The sequence below is a fragment of the Otolemur garnettii genome, unplaced genomic scaffold (genome assembly GCF_000181295.1).
Source record: "Otolemur garnettii isolate 467f Iridium unplaced genomic scaffold, OtoGar3 scaffold00004, whole genome shotgun sequence".
In the NCBI taxonomy this organism is placed as follows: Eukaryota; Metazoa; Chordata; class Mammalia; order Primates; family Galagidae; genus Otolemur; species Otolemur garnettii.
In genome coordinates, this window is record NW_003852399.1 from 19,723,861 (window position 1) to 19,737,174 (window position 13,314).

The following is a 13,314-nucleotide window of genomic DNA, read 5'->3' on the forward strand; positions in this document are numbered from 1 at the left end:
CTAGCATGATATATTGGCCTGAAGTTTGATCATATTCCTATTTGAACTTTTTTTTTTTCTTTTACAGCTAGTTATGTGTCAAATCCTGTTTGCAAGGGGTGCTTGTCTTGTTCAAAGGACAATGGCTGTAGCCGATGTCAACAGAAGTTGTTCTTCTTTCTTCGAAGAGAAGGGATGCGTCAGTATGGAGAGTGCCTGCACTCCTGCCCCTCAGGGTACTACGGACACCGAGCCCCGGACATGAACAGATGTGCAAGTGAGCATTTGACTTTGTCCTGTTCTGCTGCATATGTGACTTAGGGGAGGAGCTAAATTGGAAATTTTGACTAAAAAGAAAGGTTATTCGGAATAGCCTATAGGAATAGTTTAAGCTCAAACCTGCAAAAGTAAGTGGGGTGGAACAAAAGCACATTCTATCTTATAAAGAAGTATATCATTTAGTCTTATACATATTTTGGTTATTTAAGATTACATGACTATTTTTTCAACATTTGTTAGGCAGAACTTTGTAGGGCATACTTGTCAGTGTTTACAAAAACAAAAAATAAATCACAAAGGAATTTACTTTATACTGGGAACAGTCTCTCTGGTTTACCACAGTTTCTTTTTGTTTTACCTGAGTTTATAATGCCTGCTTTAGACTAAACTGTAATTAAATATATGCATTTTAGGTTTCTTTAAGCACCATTACTGATAACGGTGTAACTTTCTGAGTTGTAAGTTTAACAGCTATGAAAAAGGCTAAGGAATGGCACTTTGTACCTAGAAATGAGGTACAGTTTTTCATCTTTTAATACAAAAATCACTTACAGAATGCATTTCTGTCAATGAATTAGGTCAGTTGTAGAAATTGGGGTTTAAAAAAGTAAGATGCCAAAGGAAAATTTCTTTCTTTAAAGAGCTCAAATTTTAGGGGATAAGAAAAAGGGGACCATGGAGTAAAATGACAAATGGGTCAGCAGTTTAATCACAATTTAATACATTAAGTGCTATAGCAGAAAGCATTAAATCACTTGTATGAGGAAAGTATTTAATGATCTATCATTAAACATGTGTATATTGCTATTTTGCTGAGATGGTCTTTAGATAAGAACTTGAATTGTGTCATCCAAGGATCAGGATATTTTGGAAGAAGGCAGAACTAGCTGGGGGAGTGGTTAAGTAAATTTTAGAAAGGAGGGGTCACATATGTGTAAAAATGTGTTTGGGGAACAAGAAGTCTCACCTGGGGTGCTGTTTGGCATTTTGACAAGGTATTTGTTTCACGGTCTTGTCCTATACTGCTGGACATTTAGTGGTTTTGGTTCCTGTCCATTAGATGTACTTTGTGTTCTCAAAGTACTGTGACAAGCAAACATGTCCCTGGACCTTTCTAAAGACCTTGGAGAGCAATAGCTTTGCAGGATGAAAGGTGTAGACTATTGTGTGCCTCCTGGGCTGGAGTGTAACTGGTCAAGGTGTGGAGTGCCAGGCTCAGAGTCTGGGTGTTATCTGAGGGTACTAAGCAGGCAGTGGACCTAAGCGATGACTTTATTTAGGATAATTCTAGTTGAAGTGAAGGAGATGAGTTGGAGAGGAAGAGAAACTGAGAAAATGTGCTGTAGCAGTTGCAATTTAGAGATCTTGTTCTGAGGAAGGGTTTGTGGGTAATGAGTTCCAGAGATGTTAAAAATAGAATCGATGAAGTCTGGTGATTAATTGCACAGGGAGAAGGAGAATTAAAATTGATCTTAAAGTTTCTAGCTAAGGTGACTGGGTGAATAATTTTGCCATTGGCAGAAACAGAAATATTTAGGCTTAAAGGTAATTTGGGTATACCTTTATTTCATAGAATTTTTTGGCTTAATAACTATAGGAATATAACTTCCAACAAGTAGCAATACATGGATAATTTTTGAAATTATGTAGTTTGTCCTTAAGGTATATGATTTGGGCTGCCTAGTAATTCTTCATAATTTATGAATTTCCAGAGAAGAATAGGGTCCATCTTGAAATGGATTCTTGTTCAGATTGCTTTAAGACCACCTGTGAGGGGTTGATTGGGTCCACCATTATTTATTCTAGACAAGGAAGGCAAGGGAAGAGTGTAGCCTTCTTCTAAAGGAACTCCTGATCTCTGAAATGATATCTGAGGTTGGCTTATTGGTACAGTATAAAGCACGTAGGAGTCAGCCATGCTCATGAAGACCCATCAGTGTTCCCAGTGACCCTTTGATGAAGGTTGCAAGTAGATATACTAACAGGCACTAGAAGCCGCCATCGTCACGGATGCTGTGTTAAGTGATATTTTTCCATTTTTCATTTCACATTCACTGATAAACTTATTTACATAAAACTTTATATTGTTATACATATTCCTTGTAGAAAGCTTAGAGGGTATATAGGCCTTAATAAAAAGAAACACAACAAAACTTCTCCAAGATAACAAAAGTAAAGCTTTTAGCTTTTCTTAAAATTTTGTTTCTAGGCATATTTATGTCTTCCTCACTTAAAAATGCATAATTTTGTTCTGTAACTTGTTTTAATGAATTATGAACATATAGTATTAGATATGGCTGCATGTATTCTACTAAATATATCTACATGATATATTCAACTAATTTTCTATTGAAAATTTGTTTTTAGTTGTTTACTAAGTAGTTCTATGAAAAATATCCTTATATAAATTATTTTTCTACCTTAGTGTGTCACTTTTTAAAAATTTTATTTCAAAATATTATAGGGATTACATGGATAGTTTTCTAATGCTTGAATCAGGGTCATAAGTGTCCTGTTGGCCAGATAGTGTTCATTGTACCCATTGGGTAGGTTTCCACCATCCTTTCCTCCCTTCTTCCTACTTCCTAATTTCCATTAAGTTTTACTTCCCTCTATGCCCACCCGTGTGCTCATTGGTTCCTGTTTAATAGTGAGTACATGTGGTGTTTGTTTTTCCTTCTTTTAGATAGTTTACTTAGGATAATGGTCTTCAATTCCATCCAAATTGTTGGAAAAGGTATTAAGTCATCCTTCTTCATGGCTGAGCAGTATTTTGTAGTCTATACATAACACATTTTATTAATCCACTCATGAATTGCTGGGCATTTAAGTTGATGGCACATTTTTGCAATTATGAATTGGGCTGTAATACAGTTGAGTGTGTGTCTTTTTGATAAAGCGTATTTTTTTCCTCTGGGTAAATACCCAGCAGTGGGATTGCTAGATCGATTAGGTCAACTTTTAGTTCTTTGAGGAATCTCCATACTGTTTTCCATGGAAGCTGTAGGAATTTGCAGTCCCACCAACAGTGTATAAGAGTTCCTTTCTCTCTGCATCCATGCCAACATCTCTTGTTTTTGGACTTTTTAATAAAAGTCATTCTGTCTGGGGTAAGGTGTTACTATCTTACTGTGCTTTTAATTTTCATTCCCATGATGATTAGTGATGTTAAGCATTTTTCATATGTTTATTGGTCTTTTCTCCATCTTTTCAAAAGCTTCTGTTCATGTCTTTTGCCTACTTTTTAATGTGGTTTTATGATCCCCCCACCCCCGCCCCACTTGTTTGCTTGAGTTCTTTGTAGTTTCTCATTCTTTGTAGTTTCTGGTTATTAGCCCTTTATTGGATATTTAGCTTGTGAACATTTTCTCCCATTCTGTAGATTGTTTATTTGCTCTGTTGATTATTTCCTTAGCTGTGAAGTAGCTTTGTTTTTTGTTTTTATTTTATTTTATTTATTTATTTATTTATTTTTAAATTGAGAAAGAATCTTACTCTGTCACCCTGGGTAGAATGCCATGGTGTCATAGCCCACAGCAACCTCAAACTCTTGGACTCAAGTGATCCTCTTGCCTCAGCCTCTCAAGTAGCTGAGACTATAGGCGCCTGCCACAACACCCAGCTATTTTTAGTCAAGATGAGGTCTTGCTCTTGCTCAGGCTGGTCTCAAACTCCTGAGCTCAAGCAATACACCCACCTTGGCGTCACAGAATGTTAGGATTGTAAGCCTGAAAAGGCTTTTTAATTTAATCAGATCCTGTTTATTTATTGTTGTTGTTGCTGTGATTGCCACTGGGGTCATTGTAAACTTCCTGCCTTGGCTCATATCTAAAAACTTTTCCAACATTTTCTTCTAAAATGCTTATGGTTTCATGCCTTAAATTTAATTCTTTTATCCATTTTGAATTAATTTTTATGAGTGCTGAGAGATGGATCCTGTTTCATTTTTCTGAATGTGCCTATCCAGTTTTCCCAAGAACATTTACTGAAAAGGGATTCTTTTTCCCAGTTTATATATTATTATCTGCTTTGTGAAAGGTCAGTGTTTGTATGTGGATGGTTTTATATCTGGGTTTTCTATTCTATTTGTCTATGTCTATATTTTTGTGCCAGTACCATGCTGTTTTGGTTACTATAGCCTTGCAGTATAGTTTGAAGTCTGAGAATATGATGCTTCCAGATTTGTTCCTTTTGTATAAGATTGTTTTGGCTATTCAAGTTCTTCTCTGGTTCCAAACGAAGTGTCAACTTTTTTTCCTAGATCTGTGAAATATGAGATGAGTATTTGACAGGGAATACATTGAATCTTTAAATCACTTTAGATAATATAGACATTTTAACAATGCTGATTCTACCAATCCATGAGCATGATGTGTTTTCTCATTTGTGTGTCATCTGTGATTTTTTTTTTTTCTCAAGTGTTTCATAGTTGTCTTTATAGAGATCTTTTTTGGTTAAGTATATTCCTAGGTCTTTTATTTTCTTTGTAGCTATTCTGAATGATATGGACTCTGCTTGACTGTTGTTGCTGTTCAGTCAGTCTCCAGGTTCCAAATGAGATAGATTCTATAGGTTTGTTCTTAAGTTGAATTTATATGTAAATTGGAACAGATACATTTTCCTACTTACCTTTAATAGCTTCTGTTCATAAGTGTAAGTTGTAGGTCACTCAGATGTTTGTAACTCAGGGACTTACTATAATAGCCTCTGTTTGTAAGTACCAGAGTGAACAAGTGTCAGTGTTGTTTTGGGATCTGTGATTGGTGTGCTCAAATGTCCCAGGTGGTGTGTAGGGCCTTGAAACTTCCAGGTGAATCCTTATTCTCTGCTATAGCAGAGGCTGGGCAGAAGTGGGTTGAATGAGCTTGCCTTCAAGCAGCATTAAAGTTGGCTAGGGCGGCACCTATGGCTCAGTGTGTAGGGGGCTGGTCCCATATACTGAGGATGGTGCGTTTGAACCCGGCCCCGGCTGAACTGCAACAAAAAATAGCTGGGCATTGTGGCGGGTGCCTGTAGTTCCCAGTTACTCAGGAGACTGAAGCAAGAGAATAGCCTAAGCCCAAGAGCTAGAGATTGCTGTGAGCTGTGATGCCAGAGCACTCTACTGAGGGTGACAAAGTGAGACTCTGTCTCTTATTAAAAAAAAAAAAGCTGGCTAGGTAGCCCTTTATGCAAGGGTCAGTGGTCTTCCAGCCTGGGAAAAGCCATCAGGGAGGGATTGAAGTGGCCCCAACCAACCAGAAAGTCTACTTTCTGTGAAGGCAGGGCTTTCGGAGATTTACAATCTGGCTGCCAGGAGTGGGAATCATTCTTTTCTTCCTCTACTTCCTGGTCTCCCTCTGGGTCTGTTGGCAGGCAAGAGGTGAAATTAACAGAGCTACCCCACAATTGTGATGGGTGCTGGTAACTTCCCCACCTTGGATTCTGGCCCAGGCTGAGGGCACAGCCTGCCTGTAGAGTGAGGGGGGCTCTATAAGCACAGTATAGCTGGAAACCACCCTATACTTTCCTCCTGGTTTTGCCATGTGGGCTCCCTCTCTTCCCAAGGTTAGTCCACAAATCTCCCCTCCATGATGATCAAATCCTGGAGCATAAGATCTAGCCTGCAGGTCTCTTCCCAGGTCTCCAAAGATCAATTCCTGACCATGCCAGGTAGAAGCAGCCCTGGGTGCTCAAGCAGGTTTGATGACCCTCTGCTTTGGGGTGTGCCCTGCTGTGATGGCTCTGCCAGGGAAGCAGCAACAGTGCAGCCTGTGAGTAGGAAGCTTATAGTCCAAGCACCTGTCAGTTCACTGTAGGAATTTAAGAGGAAAGGTCTGAACCCCACTCTGTGGAAGCCTCACTGTGGTGGCTCAGTTGTCTCTTGGGAACTGCAAGTCAGGGAGGGAAGGGAAAAGGAAGGAAAAGAACCTGACTGGAGGAAATATAGCACTCTGGTCATCTCTTTCCCATTCTCTGAAGGCAGACCACCTGAAATATACAGGCTCTGGGTCATGTAGATGCCCTGGATCCATCGGACCCCTGTGGCATCCATAGTCTGGGTCAATGTCCATGTGGGAATGAGTAAGAAGAAACTAAGGGGCCCAAGGACCCTGGGAGGACAAAGATGTATGGTGTATAGAGAAGCTGTGTGGTTCCCACACCTCGCTTGGATCTGTGGTGACAGGAGGCGCCTCAGGTGGTTTTGGAGCCTGGTCCTTTGGGCACAAGAAGCTTTGAATTAATTGGCAGCAGCAACCTTGTGGCTTGTGGGGGCAGAAAACCCCTCCAACAGCTAAGGAGTGTGTTGATTTTCATATATGTGAGAGAGGGAGAAACCACTCCACTTGCCATTTTTGCTGGACTCCAATCCTCTCCGGGGTTGACCTCTGATTATCTTGTTCCTCCTTATTCTGCACAACTTCTTCCCATGGTGTCTCTTGTAGGCTCTGGCACCTTTCCCTCAGAATTACACCCAGTCTGTGTTTGTTTTTCCCTTTCATCTAAAGCTTTCCTTCTTACTGAGACGCTCTGACATCTGGTGTCTTTGGTCAACCATCTTGCCGACCTTGTCTATAAATTCTTGTTCTCTCTCATACATCCATATTTTTACACATTTGCCTGATTTATTTCTCCTAGATGAACTTTAAAACATAATCCATATTTTAAACGCTTTTGGTATATATTGTTAAATGGCCTTCTAGAAAGTTGTGTCAGTTCATTTCTTGAGGAACAGCGGAGGTTTTCCCTTGCTTCTCACTGATCATTAATGACTAAAAGTATAAAAATGCATTTGTTGGCTAGGCGCCATGGTACACACCTGTAATCCCAGCACTCTGGGAGGCTGAGATGGGTGGATTGCTTGAGCTCATGAGTTCTAGACCCACCTGAGCAAAAGCAAGACCCTGTCTCTACTAAAAATAGAAAATCTTAGGCAAGAGGATTGCTTGAGCCCAAGAGTTTGAGGTTGCTGTAAGCTATGACACCATAGCACTCTACCAAGGGTGATAGCTTGAGATTCTGTCTCAAAGAAACCCCCCCCCCAATGGCATTTGTTTTAGTGTGCTTTTATTTGATACAAATGAAGATGACCATCTATTTTTCACATGAATATTGGCATTGTTGGATATTAATGAGAATCCGTGCCCTTTTTTTATTTGTCATGTTCTTAGTAATGAAAAAGCTTCAAATGAAGTATCATGCAGAATTCTGAGTTCACAAATCATAAATGAAGAGTTTAAAACTATCACAAAGTGCATACATACATGTAACCTCTACTATCATCAAGAAAGAATGTTAACTACCCACTCACTGACTTACCCTCACACCTCTCTCCTCCTTTGGCACAACTATCCTGAGTTGTAACCAAAACACACATAAACATCATTCATGGCAATGCTATTCATACTAGCTGCAAACTGGAAACAGTTCAGTGTCCAGATAATAGAATATGTAAGAAGATACAGTATATTAATTAAAACAAATACTTGTATATAAAGGTAGAAATGAATTAACTGCAGTTAACCTGCAGTGACACAGATGAATCTCACAATGTAGTGTTAAATGAAAGATGCCATAAAAATAATATGGGTGTTTACATATGTTTCTAAAAATAGGCAAAACTAATATGTATTGCTAGGAGGCAGGATTTTGGATCTTACTGACATGATTTATTGAAGACCTACTAAGTGCTACTATAGTACTAGGGACTTGGCAATATAATAATAAGTAATAATTAGTTCCTTGAGTTGTTGATGGTCTAATGTAGTGATTCTTAACCGGGGTGGTTTTGCCCCAAGAGGATGTTTAGCAATGTTTGAAGACATTTTTGGTTACTGCAACCTGAGCAGTACTTCTGGTGTCTGGCAGGTGGAAGCTACTGAGGTTGAGAAAGCCTCCTGCAGTGCAGGATTATCCAGCTCATCATGCTAGCAGTGTCAAGGCTGAGAAACTCTGCACTAGTTGAAAAGACATATGACCAATTCAATATAGCATGTTGTAAAAGCTGATAAATATTTAACTTCTGTTTTGTGCCAACTACACTCTTAGATATACCTTTTCTCACTTTTTCCCCAAACAAATATGCCAAATAGTTTATAGAGTTTTATTTCCCAGATAAAGTTAACTAAACTGGGTAAAAGATGCTTTTTAAAGTTTGAGTAGATTGCAATAATGAAAGGTAAGACATTTATGAATGGTGTGGGAGCTTTTAGTATTACAGGTAGGAAAAAATGCGTGAAAGCATGACGTCACAAAACATCATCCATTATTAAACAAAATGCAGATGATCGAGTCCAGTTCCATGGAGTGAGCAGAAATGATTCTATTAGGCGGGCAGGGACTAGATGATCACTAGGCCTATGTGATAAATTTAGGTGGTTTAAACATCTTCCTGAAAGCTGTATGTAGTCACTGAAGGATTTCAAATAAGGGAATGACAAGGTTATGGATTTCAGAATTATTAGTTTTTTTGGCAGCATGAAAGGTAGATTAAAGGGGAGTTAATCTAGATCAGTAATCTAGGTTTTTTTAAAAAAAGAACTATTTCCTCCATTAGGCCAATTTATATAAAATTTGAATCTTAATTCCTTTTTTCCTTCTTCATTCCTGATCCATGCTCACTTTCTTTCCTCACTCCTTTTCTCCCTTCTTCCTTAGCACATACCAGTTAACATACTCTGTAATTTACTTCTGTATTTCATTGTTTAATTCTCCCACTCGGATGTGAGCTCCCGGAGGGAAGGGATTTGGGTCTGTTTTGTCCAGGCTCTTGATATGCATGATGGTTTCTGGAGCATGGTGGGTGCTCCGTAGGTATTTATTGAATGAATAAATGACTTAAGTAAGGTAGTCATAGTGAAGATAAAGATGAGGGAATAGAGAGATTTGGGATGAATCAGTAAGAGCTGATGATCAATTGGAGGATGTTGGTTGATGGTAAAGGTTAAAATTAAGATGAGTTCCCAAGCAAAAATCCTAACAGTAGAGAGTAGAATTTATCAAGAAATAGAGGAGGGAAAATATATTTATTGGAGGGAGTGGTCATGATGGTAGAATTGATTTGGGGCATGCTGAGCTCAAGGTGATTCTGAGACATCCTGGTGAGGATATCCAGTGGGCAGTTACACGCAGCAATCCCGCCTCCCCAAGGGAGGTCTGAACTGAATTACTGGAACAAACAAGAGATGAACAGACTGAGGGGGAGAAAAGAATTCTGAGGATTAGACCCTAAAAAATGTTGACATTTAACAGCAAGCAAAGAAAAGCTGGTGGGGGAGGCTGTGACTAAGTTACTAGGAAAATAGAAAGTCAGAGGATGGTGTCTCAGCAGAAGTAGGAAAGCTCAAGGAGGAACAAGTGGTTGATGTCAAAATTGCACTGTTTAAACAATAGTGCTGTTGACCTTCACAAAGTCTTTTCACTGTTTTCTTTAAGGAACTGTCCTGATTGCTTTGGTTTGGGGGAGTCCAGAGAATCGCAGGGAAGCAGCTACAGTAACTGTGATTATAGATGCTCGTTCTTTTCTCTGCTAGACTTATCAAAAAGAGTATCTGATGATAGTTGGAGACGCACAGATCAGGGTGTGTGTGTGTGTGTGTATGAGAGAGAGAGAGAGAGAGAGAGAGAGAAAGATCCAATTGAGAGGAGAGAAGAGGGGATGATGAAGGAAACAAGATGACTTAAGGGACAGAAGAAGGGAGAGCCCAAAACATAGGTGGAGAAATTAGCATTGGCTAGAAACACTTATTTAATCATCTATCTATATCATATCTACCTCATGTCAGTCAAGGGTAAGGATTCTTTTTTGTCATGTGTCAGGAAGATGTCAGAAATATGCTTAAATTAAGAGAAAGGAACCCGTAAACTTTTGCAAACCTCCAAATTTCTATATAAGAAAATAATACATCCACTTTTCTTGCGAGAGACAGTACATTTTAAAAAATCTTTTATAAACAAAAATTCAGAGATGTGATATTTTGTAACTCTGGATCCAATGAATTTGCTTCTTGTTTTAACTATTTCTACTACATTTTCTGATTCTACTCTTGGTATTTTATGAAAAATGTTTTTAGGCGAGGAGGATGCTGTATTTTGTGTTCTTGAAATGGCATAGGTTTAAAAATGAATAATTTTGAACATGCAAGAAAATCCACTATTAAATATAACTAGGCCTTAATCTGTGACCTCCAAGATAAGTGCTTTTGAAGAATTACTATGTAACAAGTTTGAGTGCATTTAGAATCACCTTTCATTTTTGCATGATACAATTAAATGATGCATTAGGCAATTAAAATTAATAGATGTTCATTAATGTTTTAAATCAAATCTGGAAAACTGGACAAAAATATACTTAGTCTGTGTACCATACATTTTATATTATGTGTGTTTGAAGATCTGTAATGATACCTCTAACAACTATCTTGGTGTAATGCAAGTATTTGGGGTATTATAGGAGAAATTTTAAAATGATGAACATTTTTATTTAGAAGATACTTAAAAATGTTCTGGAGATCATCAGTGTGCACGTGAAGCTGATACAGGATCAGACCTCAGTAGCCATCACATAAAGTGCTGCTAAAGCCCAACAGGCCGATAGGGTAGGTGTGTTGCAGAGTTGTAAAAAGGACCATAGAACAGTCATGGAAAATTGAGGAACTTGGCTGTTTTCTCTCCTTGCCTCACCATCTAGACTGGGTGGTGAGTTGGAGAAGAGTTAGGAGCATTCCAGGTTCAGAGGGAAAGGATGAACTTGAGGTGAAAGGTCCAGTCCCAAGGACTGATGGGAGACCTGGAGATGATCAGTGATTGTTGTTGTGGCAAATAAAGACAACAGGATTCAAACTGAGGGGGACTGGCATTCTCATCACACTTAAAGCAGGATGTTCTAAACCATGAATTGCATTACAGTTACTTTTCTTTAAGTTTAATCTTTAGCAAACTAAACTAGTAAAAGGACTAGGGCTGGATGTTAGAGGGCTGTAATACTCTATCAAATTCCTTACTGTGGAGTACAGACAGTGCTAGAATTAAGGGAGCCTGATGGAAGGGTCACTTGCATGACCTTCTCTGCGCTGTTAATATCTAGTGGGGAAAGCGAGGGGCAGATTGTAGTCTAGGGAATGGTTTCGACTCTGCATACTGTAGCTTGTACATTTAGCACACATGTATTTCGTGCTTGCTTTCTGTGTAGTAGGCTGGGGCAATGTGTGCTTTTATAAAAACTGAAGGGAACCCAGTGTGACAGGAACAGTGATGTGATGTGATGGGTGCTCGGGGTAAGCACGTGGCACTGGCTTACTTAAAGTTGGGAGTGGGTGAGTCTTCAGAGTTCCCAGAGCTTGTGTTACCTGAAACCTCCCTGGAGCGGGGGCTGGGTGAATAGAAGTAGGAGGGGAAGGGTGGGCATAGCAGACGGCTGAGAGATGGAACATGAAGTCTGAGGAAGGGAATCCTGGATGCTAGGGGTGGAGGATTCTTCCCTTCACTGGGAAGACACGGTGTTCTGGTTTCAGAACACCCCTGGTGGCAGCAGGGAGCTGCTAGAGGAGTAGGTCTGAGAAGAGGCAGGAGATTAATTAGGAGGCTGTTACGTTAGTCCCAGGCCAGAAGTGGGGATTGTAGCTGAGGCAGTGACACTTGAGACAGAGAGGAGGAGACTGGTTCAAGACATGAGCAAGTAGAACTAGCAGAAGTTGGCGATTCACTGCACCCAGAGGTAACAGACAGGGAAGAGTCCTGGATAACTTGCAGGTTTCCGATTTTAAGGTTCGCAGTACTGCTGCTGACATTCACTGCGGGGCAGGGGCTTATTAGATATTGCTATTGACTTCGGTTTTGATTGACAAGGGGTTCAGGTTTAGAAACATTAAGTTTGAGGTGGCATCTCATGTAGAGATGTGCACTAGAGTGTTGGACTCCTGAGTCTGTTTTAAGTAAGATGCGGTTGGGGTCTCCTTGCTGTGCTGTTCATCCTACACCTCTCATTAATACTGATTAGAGATGTGGCTATCCTCAGGAATATTTATCATGCTTAAATACTCACCAGGGCACGGCAGTGCAGTTAAACCTGACTCTGGAGGGAGGGAAACTACTGTATCACATGTCTATGGTGAACCAGTGACCAAGACTATGTAAAGCAGAGGAGCGCATGTGGGGAGAGCTCCCCACCTAGTCAGTGGCAAAAAGGACCACCTTGCACAAACTGGGGGTGACCCCTGTGCTATGTGTCTCAACTCTCCTCTCAACTCTCCCTGCCCACAAACCGCTTCATCCTGTGTTCCTTCTCAGTAGCGACCTGCCCCCCTCCACTCTGGACCAGGAATTCGCATCTGTCCTCTCTGTCATGCCCCAAAATAGGAACTGTGCATTATTGATACACTGTGCTTGACACCGCTCCGTTTCAGAGTTGAGGTGGTTCTCAAAATGTGTGTCACAACCAGCTGTTAAAAGACAGGTTGCAGGATCCCTGCCCTGGAGTTTCCGATCCCTGGGCCTGAGGACTTGTATGGTTACCAAGTTCCCAGGTGATGCTCCCATGTCTGCTCAGAGACTAGACTTTGAGAATCAGTGCTGCAGTGTAATAATTATGTCACTGGTCACGGACTAGAAGACTTTGTATCTAGTGAAAGACAAGCTTTAGTGCTCTCTAAGCATGTGAGGATATAAGGAAATGTATTTTTCTCCACCCCTAACACGTATCTGTGTATGGACTCCACTGAGCAGATCATGGTGGATACAGGAGAATAGACTGGCTTTCAGAGCAGGCTCTAATCCCACCGTTCCCCTTCCTTGATTCCCTTTCCTCTCTCTCTCTCTCAGCTCATAGCAGCCTCAAACTCTTGGGCTCAAGATTCTCTTGCCTCAGCCTCCCAAGTAGCTGGGACTATAGGCACCTGCCACAACACTCGTCCTTCCCCTCTCCTTTCCCTTCCCTCCCCCTCTCCTTTCCCTTCCCTCCCCTTCTTTCTCTCTCTCTGTTCTCTTCCCTCCGTTTTTTTTTTTTGAGACAGAGCCTCAAGCTGTCCCCCTGGGCAGAGTGCCATGGCATTACAGCTCACAGCAACCTCCAACTCCTGG

General features: G+C 40.4%; 1 protein-coding gene across 2 annotated transcripts in view; it reads left to right on the forward strand.

Annotated features, from left to right (window-relative positions):
• RSPO2 (R-spondin 2) overlaps positions 1–13,314 on the forward strand; it is a 139,045-nt gene that overhangs the window by 61,613 nt on the left and 64,118 nt on the right. The window contains exon 2 of one of the 2 annotated variants that reach the window (XM_003782411.1): positions 68–256. The exons of the other annotated variant lie outside the window; for it this stretch is intronic. Coding sequence (XP_003782459.1) covers positions 68–256 — 189 coding nt within the window. The remainder of the gene's footprint in view (positions 1–67; positions 257–13,314) is intronic. 2 annotated transcript variants of the gene reach the window in all.